A 15176-nucleotide genomic window follows, 5' to 3' on the forward strand; every position below is an offset into this window, starting at 1 on the left:
GAACTAACAACTTTACAAGAGATTAGACAGTTCTATCTGTGTTTTGCATGTTATTACTGTCTACTGCACATGTGAGCCAGGTATATCCTGCGTGGATGGTGTAATAGGTCTACGTGAAACAGCCTGTAGTTACAGATAGGCACACTTGGGGCACTGGTGCATAGGTGTATGGTTTAGGTGCATCATGTAATAGGGGCTTAATGCCCCACAGAAGGGCAGACATAAGGTGCCACGTGTAATGCCCAGCAGAAGAGCAGACATCGGGCATACAGAGGACACCACGCCAGTATGTTTCCACTGTGGACACCCTCAGTACAATGTAGGCTACTGCAGAGGAAGAAGACGAGGAGGAGGAGGAGGAGGAGGAGGAGGAGCAGTAGGAGGAGGAGAAGAAGAGTGTTCGATGGCTATTATGGTGCAAGACAACACCTATTACAACAGTCCTATTCATGCTAGTCGATTGTGCATGATTACAGTCTGGCTGTTGAAAGAGTGCAGAAATTCTGAGAGTTGAATTTACCATTAAAGACACTGTTATCCCGTTGTTCTTGTTGTCTAGATGCACAGCTAAATGGTGAACTTTTGTAGATTGCAAAAAACTGCTCAGGCTCACAAAAGAAATCTCCATACCAGTAACAATCAGAAGCATTGTAGGTGGTGAAGAAGAGCTTTGAATCACTGTTACATGCAGCCACAACTCATCCCTGTAGTAGTATGTATGTAAAACAGTCAAAACAGCCCATGATGGACATCTTGGTGCCATTAATGAAGACTCATGCTCTGTCATCACTAAAGTGCGCGTCTTTTATGTTGGCGGCCGAGTTTAGGTTCGTTCTGCGCATCTGACGTCACAAAACACAGTCAGCCAATGAACAGAGAACGACGTTGCCAGATCTCGACTGCAGTGCAGAGCACGGACGAGTGTCTTCAGTTTTAGAAACGTTCAATCATAAATAACGTAATCGAACAAAAGCAACGTCTTGATAGCAGACTTTCTTTTATAGAAAGTTTGGAAAAAGCATTCTTTATACCAATTGCTTCATATTCTATTAATTAATTATACCAAACAAGCAATAAGACTCCATATTCAGGCGATAGCAAGGAAAGGTGTTTGTATCAATCTCACGAACCGCTTTTTTGCAATGAAGAACAGCGGTCATTGTTTATTTCCTATTGTACTTCGACGAAGCGCGATACTTCGACGAAGCGCGAGTAATTCATAGTAATACCAACAGTGTTTGTCAGTATTTTGCGTGACGTGTTAGAATCCTCATGGAGTTACCTTCTGAGATGAGCTGCGGTAGCATAACAGTTAAGCTGTTGGGCTACCAAGTGAAAGGTTGTGAGTTCAAACCTTGCACAGTGTTTAATATTTCATTTATTTAAAAACAATATCGTAGCGTCTTACTTCACGAATTTTATTCATTTGAATGCAATTTTTTGAAATTTCTAGTGCTTTGTCTCTTCATTAACCCTTTCGCTGCTGCAGACACGTGCTCCCCGCATTCCGCGCTGTGCGCGATTTTGTCATCACTGCACTGCTCGCCTGTGCAGACACATGGTGTTCCCACTGCTTTGACACACTTGTCATTCGATTTCACAAAAACTATTTGGCCCAAAAATTTGATTTTTACACATCTTCTTGACTGATACCTTCCCCCCATAAATGACTTAATTTTGTTTCGACATTCAACGCAGTTATTGTGCAGCATTAAATGTAGTAAACCATTGCACGAAATTTTGAAGAGTTTGCAGAGGTAAAGGTCCATTGCGTATACTTTCCGTATGGTCGATTTTAGTTGCCACAATGTTGAGAATGAAATGTGGACAAGATACCTAAATTTCATATAAAATTAAATGAGATATTGTTATACAGTAAATTTAAGTACCACATAGGTGTCGTATGTAATAATGAGAAATATTCCGTCTTTCGCGACTGTAATAAAAGTTTTATTTACATCGGGCGTGTTTGACTTTATTTTAAAGCACTTCAATCAATGAAAGGTATGGCACATACACAATGGTACTCATGTTCTCTTTCTTGTTTTTGTTCCACAGTCGCAGTTTTACCAATGGTATTGAAATATATTCCTCTTCTGCAACTGTAATAAGCGACTTATTTAGACCAGACGCATTTCTCTCTTTTGAAGCATCTTTAGTGGACAGTATTTTGTCTCCTCCATTGCCAAGTCACCTTTCGTAGTTTTGTGCTGCGGTAACACAATATTCAACGTTTGTGTCAGCTGATCAGTGTTTCAGCAAATAAGTGCTGTTTGTGTGTGCCACACACAAAAATTTTATTTGACATAGCTCAGAGCACTTCACTGATAGACGGTATATTCAAGTCCTAATGTTTTTGTAAGTCCACAGTTTTGTTTAATGTATTTTGTCTACTTCCTTTTGATCGATTGAAGTGCTTTAAAATAAAGCCAAACGTGCCCAGTGTAAATAAAACAGTTGCGAAAGATGGAATATTTCTCAATATTACATACGACACTTATGTGGTACTTAAATTAAATGAGATATTGTTATACAGTAAATTTTATATGAAATTTAGGTATCTTGTTCACATTTCATTCTCAACATTGTGGCAACTAAAATCAACCACACGGAAAGTATACTCTATGGACTTTTACCTCTGCAAACTCTTCAAAATTTCGTGCAATGGTTTACTATGTTTAATGCTGCATAATAACTGTGTTGAACATCGAAACTAAATTATGTCATTTATGGGGGGAAGGTATCAGTCAAGAAGATGTGTAAAAACCTAATTTTTGGGCCATATAGTTTTTGTGAAATCGAATGATAAGTGTGTCAAAGCAGTGGGAACACCATGTGTCTGCACAGGCGAGCAGTGCAGTGACAAAATCGCGCATGGTGCGGAATGCAAGGAGCACGTCTTTGTAGCAGCGAAAGGGTTAATGCGGCCGTGGTGGCTTTACTTCATTAACTGCGCACTCCCCCCTAAACATAAGCTTGCGAACTATGCTATACTATGGCGCGAGCTGCCAAGATAAAATAATTGAACTATAGACACCCAGGAAGCTACTATTGAAGTACCAATAGAAACTGGCCTGATCAGGGAACAACAAGGGCGAGCGTCAGTTGTTTGCTGTGGCACTGTACGATTTCATGATTTGAATCTAATGTCATATAATCAATGACACCAACAATCCTTAGTTGCAGGCTAAGCAAACACAGCTGTTTATATCAATGATACTCCTCCTCCTCCTCCTCCTCCTCCTCTCTGGTGAACTCTGTTAACTACTAAACATTGGCTATAATGAATAAGGTTTGTTTCACTAAGAAATTATGTCATTTAAACATTATTTATTTATATAAATCAACTTTCCATAGTAAAAACTTTTCAAAACACACATCCACTGTCAATACTGCAAGCCACCAAATCAAAGGCAAAAACCATTTTTCTACATGGCTGCTCATGTGTCATCAAAGACAGACACTTTCATTTTCCGAGCCTGCTGCTAAGCACTGTTGGCATCAGCAATTATACTATATTAGATTCAAAGCATCCAATGGTATGGCGCCTTTACACAGCCTTATCAAAATTGAAAACTTCAACTTCTTCGTTTGTGTCTAAATGTTCTGTATACAAAGATATCTGACAAAGTATGAGGTCTATCCCCAAAGCTGTGAAATATAATTTTTTACTACACCCCAACCAGCCACAACATGTTTGAGCCATTTAAGGTAGATTGGGAGGAGGGGGAAGCACCCTCAGCCTTTGCACTGCAACATGCATTGTTGGCATCAGAATTGCTGATTTAGGACACCTGATTTGATTCAATGTCATGGCGGATACTTTCGAACGATGTTGGGTGATCAAGTTCTGCACACAAGACAACAAAAAAGCTGCAGAAACTTGCACTGCTTAACAAGCCTAAACCATCAAAAGGAAAAACTGATGAAAATGTGATACGTGTGTGGGCTATTGCTTGTTGAGTGTTGATGGGACCTTCTACATGGGCATTTCAGAAAGATCGAGGAAAAGGATCTCTGGAAGTGAAAAGACAGCACCGCTACCTCGCTCTTGCGTCACAATAATGTGCCTAGCCACATGCCTCTCTGTGTCCATGAGTTCCTGATGAAGCATAACATTGCAATCCAGCGAACTGACAGTTCCTATTTCACTATGAGCAACTTCTTTCTGTTCTCAAAGGACGTGCTTTTGACAGCACTGAGTCAATTCATGCAGCTGTGACAGCAGCTTTACAGGAAATTACTGACACACACACACACACACACACACACACACACACACACACACACACACACACACACACACTCTACTTAAGATTTTTATCAGTCCTATTTATTTTTTTACAGTAACAGACATGTAATAAAAATAAACTCACCCAACAACACATTGAGACTCGACGATAACCTCCAAGCGATTTTCTTCACACTTTCTTTTCTTCGCCTGAAACATTTTGCTATTTTTAAGAGCTGTAACAAACAAATCAATGGAACTGATATTAAATATACTCACCATGAGAAGGCAGGAGAACACACATATAAAAGGTATTACACAAACTGTAATATGTTTTATATGTGTGTTCTCCTGCTGGCTCTTGGTAAGTAGACCCTTTACCTATCCAATTACATTATATTTTCAAATCTTGATTATTTTCATTGATAAATTCAATGGAACTGTAAGTCTTAACATTTAATTACATAAAAATGAGTCCTTTGCTGTTTTAAATTGCTATAAAATGTTGGTTGGTTGGATGGATGATTAAAAGGACCAAACTACTAGGTCATCAGTCCCTTTTCCCTTGAACAGACAGATCTACACGACTGTACATCAGAGATGGTCTACTGTGCCAAGATCCAGAGGAAGAAAACCCCAAGATCTACCAAAGATCAACAAAGGTAAGATAAGGGGCAAAAAAGAAGAGTGAGACATAGGAAAAAAGGCAGGAAAGGTGCCCCATCTCGGGAGCATATGGAAGTCCCCGAAAGCAAAGTGCAATGAGAGAACACACATCCCCCAATTACCGCCACTTGCCAGAGGTACCTTGCTCAGAAACTGCCTAGGAAAGACTAGCAACACTGACAGGGCAAGAGAAAAAGACGAACTAGTCGAACAGACCTTGCGAGAGGGGAGAAGAAGAGTAAAAGAACAGGTAACTTGAGAAGAAGAGTAAAAGAGCAGGTAACTGGATCACCAAGCCCAGACAGCTGCAACTCAGTCTGGGCAGAGAAGGCAATAGAGTCTTCTGCCAACCCCTTAATGGGCTGATAACATAAGTGGGCCTCCCTTAGCATGAGTGGTAAAAGCCCCCTTCAAGCGTAAAACTTAAAACATATTCAGCCACTGAGGCATCGTCTCCTAACACCGGGGGGCAGCAAGTCAGGGAGGAGTCCGCTGCAGGGCAGTTGGTTTGGGACAGTCCAGCAAAATGTGGAGCACCTTCAAATGGGAGCTACAACAATAGTGAGGTAGGTCCTTGCGACAGAGGAGATGACCATGAGATAGCCAAGTATGGCCGATGCGGAGCCAGCAAAGGATCGTAGAGTCTTTGCAAGAGGTCTGCAGTCAGGGCCTCCACAGGTTCAAATTCTCCTTAATCACCTGTCATTAGTTTGGTGGAGTCATAGTGAGCCATTCTGTATTCCAGATTCCTAGAACTTGATGGCATAATACCAACCAGATGTCTGTTTCCAGAATAACAATCTCAAGGGTCAGCTTACGGGTAGCCAGTTCGGCCTGGCTTTCAGGGAGTTCATTTTCCAGTATCTTTATGTGGCCCGGAGTCCAGATGAAGGTCAATCGAGGATCCACATTGTTCAACGGCATATAGGAAATCCTGGATAGCAATGATAGGGTGTATAAGCGGGCAAGAAGAAAGACGAAATTCCTCGATCTCCTAGTTAAAAACGCATGTTTTCCCCACATGAAAATACACTTTTTCCATGATAAGCAACCACTTGCTTTCCTTTGGAGCTGTAACAGGGTGTATACGGTCCGCGACATCCGGGAAAAACCTGGGAATTTTTTCATCCAGGAGAAAACTGGGAAAAACCCAGGAATTTTTTAGAATTCCGGGAACTTTTCATTATTTTAGATACCAGTTAATTTTTTGTGATTTTGACTCGTAAGAACAAATACTCTAACGAAGGATATTACTGTATCCCGCTTCTGCAGAATAATACTGCAGCAACAAAACATGAACGAGAGGGGGGGGGGACTTGAGTCGCAAAGGAAATGTGCCATATACAACCACAAAACACAGTGTCAATACAAGCGTCTGCCAACCAAAGGCTTCAGGAAGAATATGCAGTGCTTCCTAGCAACAAATTGCCTCCAATGAGTGTGACGTGACAACTGTTTACATTAGATTCATTTGAGCAGTTGCGGGCGGACTCTTGCGCATGCGCAGTTGAGTCGCATATGAGTAGTACCTTCTCCCACTTCTGGCTACAGATGTGTGGCTGGGCAACACTATCTAAATTGCTATGGTTCGGAAATATCGTACATCCGGGGCTGATGCACAGACAGGGTGTATACGTGGACAAGGAAAAAAAATCCCGGATTTTTCCCAGATCTCCCGGTTAAAAATACATTTTCTCCCAGGTGAAAATACACTTTTTCCGTGTTAAGTAACAGTATACTTTCCGTCTGAACTGTTATACTTATCAACCCTTTGAATGGATATGGTTTTATACAGCAGCGTAGAATTTCTCGGCACTTTAGGAAAAGAAACTCAGGGGAAAAAACAGGTCGTGGAAAGATCTTCGACGCACAGCAATACGTACGCTGCATACTTTCGTATTACGAAAGTATATATTCGAATTCCACCAACAGGAAAAGATAATTGTTTAAGTTAATATACGTAGTGTTGCTACAAGAAAAGAAAAGCTTTTGCACATAATATTTGCCTCCAAGATTAAAAGCTACAAGAGAAACTAACTTCTCACATATAATGTTCATCTGTTTAACGCATGTTACACTTTAAGATACATCACACAAATACGCCAGTAAAATTTTTAATACCGACATAAATCTCTTATCTTCTGGGCTTGAAATTCTTCTAAATGGCTCGTCATCAAAGAGTTGATTTTTAAAAAAGAGCAAACGCTCTGTGATTTAAGAAATTCATCGTACATTCTCGCACATAGTTGATCTTGCGTAAAAGGAAATTTACTTTGAAAATAACGCTTTTCGAACCACAATTCGCAATATTTCCTGCGACCTGTTAGGAATAGATTCATTTCAGCAGTTGCCTGAGAGCGCCAGATAAGAGGCGTCACCGCACTTGCGCAGCTACGGTGACGTAGGAAGCCCTATGTTTGCGTGTAAAACATTAAAAAGATCTTTCTTACATTATGTCATAAAAGAAACAAGACATCAGAGAAGACTCCAAGAGCGTCGGAATTTCGTGAACCATACTAAAATGCAAATTCGCCTTAAAGCGCACATTCTTATCTCCAGATTTCCAATGATGTAGGCCTCGATCTGATATTAAGCTTTTCGGTGTGGTTTTCGGGACGTAAATTTTCTTGAAGTGCCAGTACTGTATTCTCTCATGTTTGGTTCTTTATTATGGAATAATGCCATACACGCTAGAAGATGAAAAGTGCACTTTAAATGCAGCAAACAGCTGAAACTAGCCAATAGTGTGGAATTTACTGCCTCAGCAGGAAACCCTAATAAAAGCAAAATTTCTTTAGCAAACCGACAAAATTAACTTTATTGTTCTGCAAGGCGATTAAAGCTTGACTGTCAGAAAGGTGGAAATAAAATAAAATCTGAAACTAGTAAAATATTTTAGCCTTCCGTAATTATGTGAATGTATTTTAATTCACTTGATAGCGCCCAGCCACAGAAATCCGCCTTGTTTTCACTGGACGTGAGAGCAATAAACGAGGAGGAAACAGAAAAACACTAAATGTGAACATGGGTCACGTGGAGACTAACCCCCCCCCTCCCCCCCTTCTCCACTGTAAGTCAGACTGCTCTGCGCATCAGAATGTCAAAAATTAAAAAAGAAAAGACTTTTCAAAAATAAGTTCATTTTGTAGCGCACATCTTTCTGAATAGTCTGATACATAAAACAATAATTATCGAGGAAATGTAAGACACGTTATTTGGTCTTAAGTGTGCCGAAGTGCAGTGCTGAAATCGGAATTAATACTGGATGGGATTATTTGCAACCGGCAGAACAAGAATGCTTCAGAAAATCTGGACACTCTATTGCCTATTAGCTAATGACTTGCTTTTCTGTGTGACATAAAATTAAATAGGATACCTAAAACCAGTAAAGACAAGAGACAGGCAAGACAGTACACATTTATTTAATCTTTAGGTCCTAGCGATTTTTCTCTCTAACCTTGCTATAGCTTTCCTTTCTGTGAAAGAACTATTACCTTATCAAAGTTCGTCAAACGTTTTGCTACACGAAAAATCGAAATGTCGTCGTCTAATAGTGAAAAAGCTGTTAATACAAATAGTACCCAATACTGGTGTGGTTTCTCAATATGATTACGTCTATTCTGTCACTGTGTGCTGGATAAAACAAAATAAGCCTTTCTAATATTGCAGCAATTGTAACACACGCCAAATAAGCTAGACTGTTTCGCCAATAATGATAATTTTTATAGTACGATAATATAATTCACGAAGTAACAATACGAAATACTTGTTTGGTCTACTATAGTCAAAAAGCTTCATGTTAGGAAATAGTTTCTTATGCACTTGACTGAAAAGTAGTAGAACGAAATTTTTGTATAAATTTGGAATCATCATATTCTTCCATAATTTGTGTGATGTCCCCTTTTCTTCTCCTCCCTCGTTCTAATAAACAATCTTATCAGTAATTCTGTAACTATTCCTACCACTGTCAAAATTCATTCTCCGGTTAACTTTACTAACCCTGCCACAATCACCGTTTTAATTATCCAGCGATTATTCTCCGGTTAGGCGTGGTCGTACAATGCATTTTCCGTGAAACTCCCAGAATGGAACTTAAGCAGCTGCTAGCTGGAGACTACAACTGGTCCTGTCTAATGTAGCGATCAGGTCAAAAATTTTCTGTCAGAATTTCACTTTCTTCGATACACCAAGAAGATAATACATAATCATCCTTGCCTGTTATTCTTGTTAGTTGTTTATTTCCACTCTGATAGTCTGAATGTATGGATTTCGCTAGTAATTATAACAACGCTAAATATTTGCAAACCGAATCAACCACATCAACAAGCAGCAGTTGGCATTCACCGGTTCGGCTTTATTCCACTCAGCTTGTATAGCCTCGTCCCATTTTGTCTGCAGGGAAGTTAATCTCTAGATGCGACGAGCATTCCCCTGGCAGAGACATCACGTACACTATGCATGCATTCAAAAATCAACTTGTAATTCATTCACAAATCAACTTAGAAAGTGTTCAAAAATGTCCAAAAACCAGCGGGGGTGCATTTCAAAATTAGATGAATAATCGATAGACCGATGTGCACTGGATGCTAGGTGCTTTGCGAAACAAGGTTTTTTCCCCTCAACAATATGACTTTGCCACCTCCCACCGAAATTTCCGCCCGGTTCAGTTACCCCGGTTTGCCCCTCCCAGATCCGGGCCTGCAGCACACGCGTGAATCTAGCAGCGTGGGCGCGCCAGTAAAATTTTTCCTGGTTCCCCATGTGGCTGGTTGTTGCTACTGCTGCTTACACAGCCAACAGCCACATTTCTGTAGCCAGCAGCGGGAGAAGGTATTACTCATACACGACTCAACTGCGCGTGTACACGAGCGCGCTTGTAAAGCATTTCCTTTGCAATTTAAGTTTTATTTTCGTGTTTTTCTCTCGTTCATGTTTTAATGCTGTAGTATTATTCTGCAGTAGCAGGATACAGTAATACACTTTGTTAGAGTATCGGTTCTTACCAGTCAAAATTACAAAAATTTAACTGAAAACTAAAACAGCGAAAAATTCCCGGAATTCTAAAAAATTCCCGGGTTTTTCCCAGTTTTCTCCCAGATGAAAAAATTCCCGGGTTTTTCCCGGATCTCCCGGGTCATATACACCCTGACAGAGCAGTCTGAGTTTTAGTGGGTAGTCTCCACGTGACCTGTGTTTACATTTAGTGATTTTGCTGTTTCTTCTTCGTTTATTGCTCTCACATTAAATGAAAACAAAACGAATTTCTGTGGCTGGGAGTTACCAAATGAATTAAAATTCGTTCACATAATTACAGAGGGCTAAAATATGTTGTAAGTTTCAGGTTTTATATCCACCTTTCTGACAGTAAAGCATTAATTGCCTTGCAGAACAATGAAGTTATTTTTGTCCGTTTGCTAAAGAGATTTGGCTTTTATTAATCTTTTGCAATGAGGCAGTCAATTTATTTGAAATGAAGTGTTTAATTTCACACTGTTGGCTAGTTTCAACTGTTCGCTGCACTTCAAGTGTAAGTTTTCCATCTTCTAGCTCATATGGCATTATGCTATAATAAAGAACCAAACATGAGATAATACAGTAATGGTACTCAAGAAAATTTACATCTGAATCTGGACATACGAATGTGCACTTTAAAGCCGAATTATGCATTTTAGTATGGTTCACGAAATTCCGATGCTCCTGAAGTATCCTTTGATGTTGTGTTTCTTTTATGACATAGTGCAAGATCTTTTATGTTTTACACGTACAAGCATGCGGGCTTCCAGCATCATTGTGCACGCCTGTTATCTGGTGCTCTCTGGCACTGCTGAAACGAACCAATTTCTAACAGGTCATGGGAAAATATTGCGAATGGTGGTTTGAAAGTGTTACTTTCAAAGAAAATTTCCTTAACTATGTGCGAGAATGTATGATGAATTTCTTAAATCACAGAGCGTTTGACTCTCATTTAAAAACCAACTCTCTGAGGATGACCACCTAGAAGAATTTCGAGCCCAGAAGATCAGACACTTACATCGTTATTAAAAATTTTACTGGCACCTTTGTGTGATGTATCTTAAAGTGTAACACACACAAAAAGATCAGCATTATATGTGGAAGCTTAGCTTCTCTTGCAGCTTATTAATCTTCGAGACCAATATTATTTGTGAAAGCTTTGTTTTTCTTGTAGCAACACTATGTATATTAATTTAAAGCATTATCTTTTCTTTTTTGTGTGTACACGCTACTTAAGAGTGATCTTGCTATTGGTTGATTACATCACGTGTCCTGTGCTGTCATCAGCTGGCGGGATCACGTGACACTGGCTTACAAAAGCGCGTCGCAATCTCGATTTCATTGCTTCGGAAAGTAACATGCAGTGTTTGGTGGAATTCGAATTTATACCTCCATAACACTAAAAATGCAGCTACATGTTGACTACATGTCAATGAGCCTTTCTGAAAGCGTTCCTCCCCCCCACCCCCCACGCTGAGTTTCAGTTTTCTAAAGTGCTGGAATACCTTGTGAACCAATTCTAAGGATTGGTAAGTTTTACACAGTGTGGGAATAGATGGACTAAGGAAAAAAAAATTCCCGGTTGAAAATTCACTTAGTGTACTTTTACTTGGGAGAAAGTGAATTTTCAACCGGGAATTTTTTTTTCCTTGTCCATCTATACACCCTGTGTAAAAAATACCAATCCTTTGACTGGTAAAGGTCTTCCCAGCACTTTAGAAAATGAAACTCAGCATGAGGGGTGGGAGGAAGAGAAACGCCTTTCAGAAAGGTCATTGACATGTAGTAACATGTACGCTGCATATTTTCATATTACGAATATATAAATTCGAATTCCACCAAACACAGCACATTACTTTCCGCAGCACTGTGATAGAGATCGGAATGCACATTTGTAAGCCAATCATAGCTAGCTCATGTCACGTGATCTCGCCAGCCAATGACAAGAGATATTCAGAGTGGCACTGTAAGTAGTGTGAACACACAAATATGAAAAGTTAATGGTTTAAATTAATATACGCAGTGTAGCTACAAGAAAAGCTAAGCTTTAATGTACATTCTGGTCTTGAAGACTAATAAGCTACAAGAAAAATTAAGCTTTCACATATAACATTGGCCTTTTTAGTGAGTGTTACACTTTAAGATACATCACACAAATGTGCTCGTAAATTTTAAATAATGACAATGTCTCGTCTTCTAGGCTCCAAATTATTCTAAGCTCCTGGTTCTGAAAGTGTTAAGTTTTAAATGAGAGCCAAATGCTCTTGTGATTTAAGAAATTCATTGCACTTTCTCACATGTACCATAGTCCATCTTGCGTAAAAGAAAATTTCCTATGAAAAGAATGCTTATCGAAGAACCATTCACAATATTTTTCCGCGATCTCTGACACATGGGTTCGTTTCAGCAACTGCCAGAGAGCGTCAGAAACTAGGCGTTACTGCGCATGGGCAGATATGACGATTTAGGAAGCCCATACGTTCATACGCATATAGCAGTAAGAGATCTTACATAACGTCATAAAAGAAATAGGACATCAGAGGAGACCGTAGGAATTTTTTTAAACCATTCTAAAATGCCACATTATAGGACACATTCATATGTCCAGATCACAATGAAGTAGGCCCCAACCTGATATTGAGCTTTAGAAAGCACTTTTTGGAATGCAAATTTTCTTGGAGTACCAGTACTATATTGCCTCATGTTTGAGTCTTTATTATGGCATAATGCTATAGGTGCCATACGACGAAAATTTGCACCTGAAATCCAGTGAACAGTTGAAACTAGCCAGTAGTTTGGAATGAAACACTTTGTTTCTTATAAATTGACTGCATCTGTAAAAAAAATTAATAAAAGCCACATTTATTTAGCAAACCGACAAAAATAACTTCATTGTTGTGCAGGATGATTAATGCTTGACTGCCAAAAATGTAGAAATAAAATAAAATTACCAAAACTAATAACAGCCTTCCGTAATTATGTGAATGTATTTTAATTCACTTGACAGCTTCCGGCCACAGAAATCCATATTGTTTTCATTTGACATGCAAACTGTAAACAAAGAGGAGATAGGACATCACGAAACAGCAAAATCACTAAATGTAAAACGGGTCACTATCCCCCTCCCCACTAAAACCCGGACTGCTCTGTGCATGTGCGAATCTGACAGCTTGGGCATGCCAGAAAAATTTTTCTGTGTAACATGACTGCTTCTTGCTACTGCTGCAGCCTCACTTGAAGTAGCCAGAAGCAGGAGAAAGCACTACTCATATGCAACTCAACTGTACATGTGCATCAGCCCACTGGCAACGGCTCAAAACAAACTTAAAGTTAACAGTTGTGATGTCACGAACATCAGAAGCAGTCTGCTGTTATGAAGTATTCTACAGTCTTTGTCCTAAAGCTTTCGACACATGTTGCTGTTTATCCGTTCTTACCAGTAAACATTACAAAAATTTAAATGAAGACTACAACAATGAAAAATGCCAAGAATTATAAAAAAATTCCCATGTTATTCACCAGTATTAGGTGGCAGACTCCGGCATGAAGCCGCTTAAAGGCAATGAGGTGCTCCATCGATGGATGGCGCTCATGGTATTGGAGAGCTTGCCTATGATCTCTAAAGGTTTTTGTGATTTTTGATGACCACCAAGGTACTGTCTTCAATAGGGGCAAGCCTGAGGAATAGGAGTCGTTAAATCGGCTGCCAAAAGAATGGCTGCAGTTGTACTCTGGACTGCCTCACCAATATCTCCATGCAGCGGAGACTCAAGAGCAACAGCAGAGGCAAAATTGCCCCCGTCAACACTGTTGACAGCCCGCCATCCACAGGAGTGGCGTTGGGGGAGGGACACAAAAATTGGGAAGTTGTCACTACCACACAGGTCATCGCAGACTCTCCAGTGGGTGGATAGGAGGAGACAAAAGCTGAAAATTGAAAAGTCAATGGCCGAAACAATTCCGTGGGCCACACTGAAGTGTGTGGGGACGCCAGTATTCAAGATGCAAAAGTCAAGTTGAGCCACTAAGTTTTCGAGGTTTTCACAGCAGCCAGTGACTGTGGTTCCACCCAACAAAGGGTTATGGGCTTTGAAATCATCCAAGATCAGGAAAGGTGGGAGGAAGCTGAGGAACCAATGCAAACAATATGTACTGAGACACTTAGCCATTGGGAGGGAGATAAACATTGCAATGGTAATATCCTGAAATGCCCGTACTCAAACAGCCATGGCCTCAAAAGACATATTAAGAGGCACAAAATTCGCAATATAGTGTGTCCAGACCATATGTACAAATTCTGGCCAACACCCTGTCATACGTAGCACGATTCTTATAATATTCTCGGTATCCACAAAGGGGCATGGTCTTCACTGCTTGAAACCAAGCCTCCTGAAGGGCAACACAGAAGACAGGGGAAGTGCTGGAAAGATGCTGTAGTTTGGCCAAGTTATGGGAAAAAACACTACAATTCCACTGGAGGATAATATTGTAGATGTACTATGATGGTGCAAAGGGACCAAGGAGGCAGGTTATGCCCTAGGGTCACCTGCTGCAACTGGCTGAGGGCTTATGGTATCAATACATACAGGTTCTGGGTTGCGTTGAGCAGTACAAACTGGGATCGCTGGAATCTCAGGCAATGAACTGCCCTCAAAGGTCAAGATGAAGGTTCCAGTGGCAACCCAATTGTCCTTTGGCCCCTGGGTATGCAATGACTTAGTGTAGACCCCCCTTCGCTCCAAGTTGACTTGCAGCTCATCATCAGACTGCAAGAAAATTATGCCCTGAATCATACGCTACTGGCCATTAAAATTGCTACACCAAGAAGAAATGCAGATGATAAACGGGTATTCATTGGACAAATATATTATACTAGATCTGACATGTGATTACATTTTCATGCAATTTGGGTGCATAGATCCTGAGAAATCAGTACCCAGAACAACCGCCTCTGGCCGTAGTAACGGCCTTGATACGCCTGGGCATTGATCGAACAGAGCTTGGATGGCATGTACAGGACAACTGCCCATACAGCTTCAACACAATACCACAGTTCATCTAGAGTAGTGACTGGCGTATTGTGGCGAGCCAGTTTCTTGGCCACCATTGACCAGACGTTTTCAATTGGTGAGAGATCTGGAGAATGTGCTGGCCAGGGCAGCAGTCGAACATTTTCTGTATCGAGAAAGCCCCATACAGGACCTGCAACATGTGGTCGTGCATTATCCTGCTGAAATGTAGGGTTTCGCAGGGATAGATTGAAGGG

The 15176-nt window shown here is 40.4% G+C and overlaps 1 protein-coding gene across 1 annotated transcript in view; it reads right to left on the reverse strand.

Annotated features, from left to right (window-relative positions):
* The window catches only part of LOC124796263, a 374071-nt gene that overhangs the window by 71289 nt on the left and 287606 nt on the right, over positions 1-15176 (reverse strand). Inside the window, exon 7 of the mRNA XM_047260374.1 lies at positions 4377-4441. Within this exon, the coding sequence (XP_047116330.1) occupies positions 4377-4441 (65 nt within the window). The remainder of the gene's footprint in view (positions 1-4376; positions 4442-15176) is intronic.

The sequence above is a fragment of the Schistocerca piceifrons genome, chromosome 4 (genome assembly GCF_021461385.2).
Source record: "Schistocerca piceifrons isolate TAMUIC-IGC-003096 chromosome 4, iqSchPice1.1, whole genome shotgun sequence".
NCBI classification, from domain to species: Eukaryota; Metazoa; Arthropoda; class Insecta; order Orthoptera; family Acrididae; genus Schistocerca; species Schistocerca piceifrons.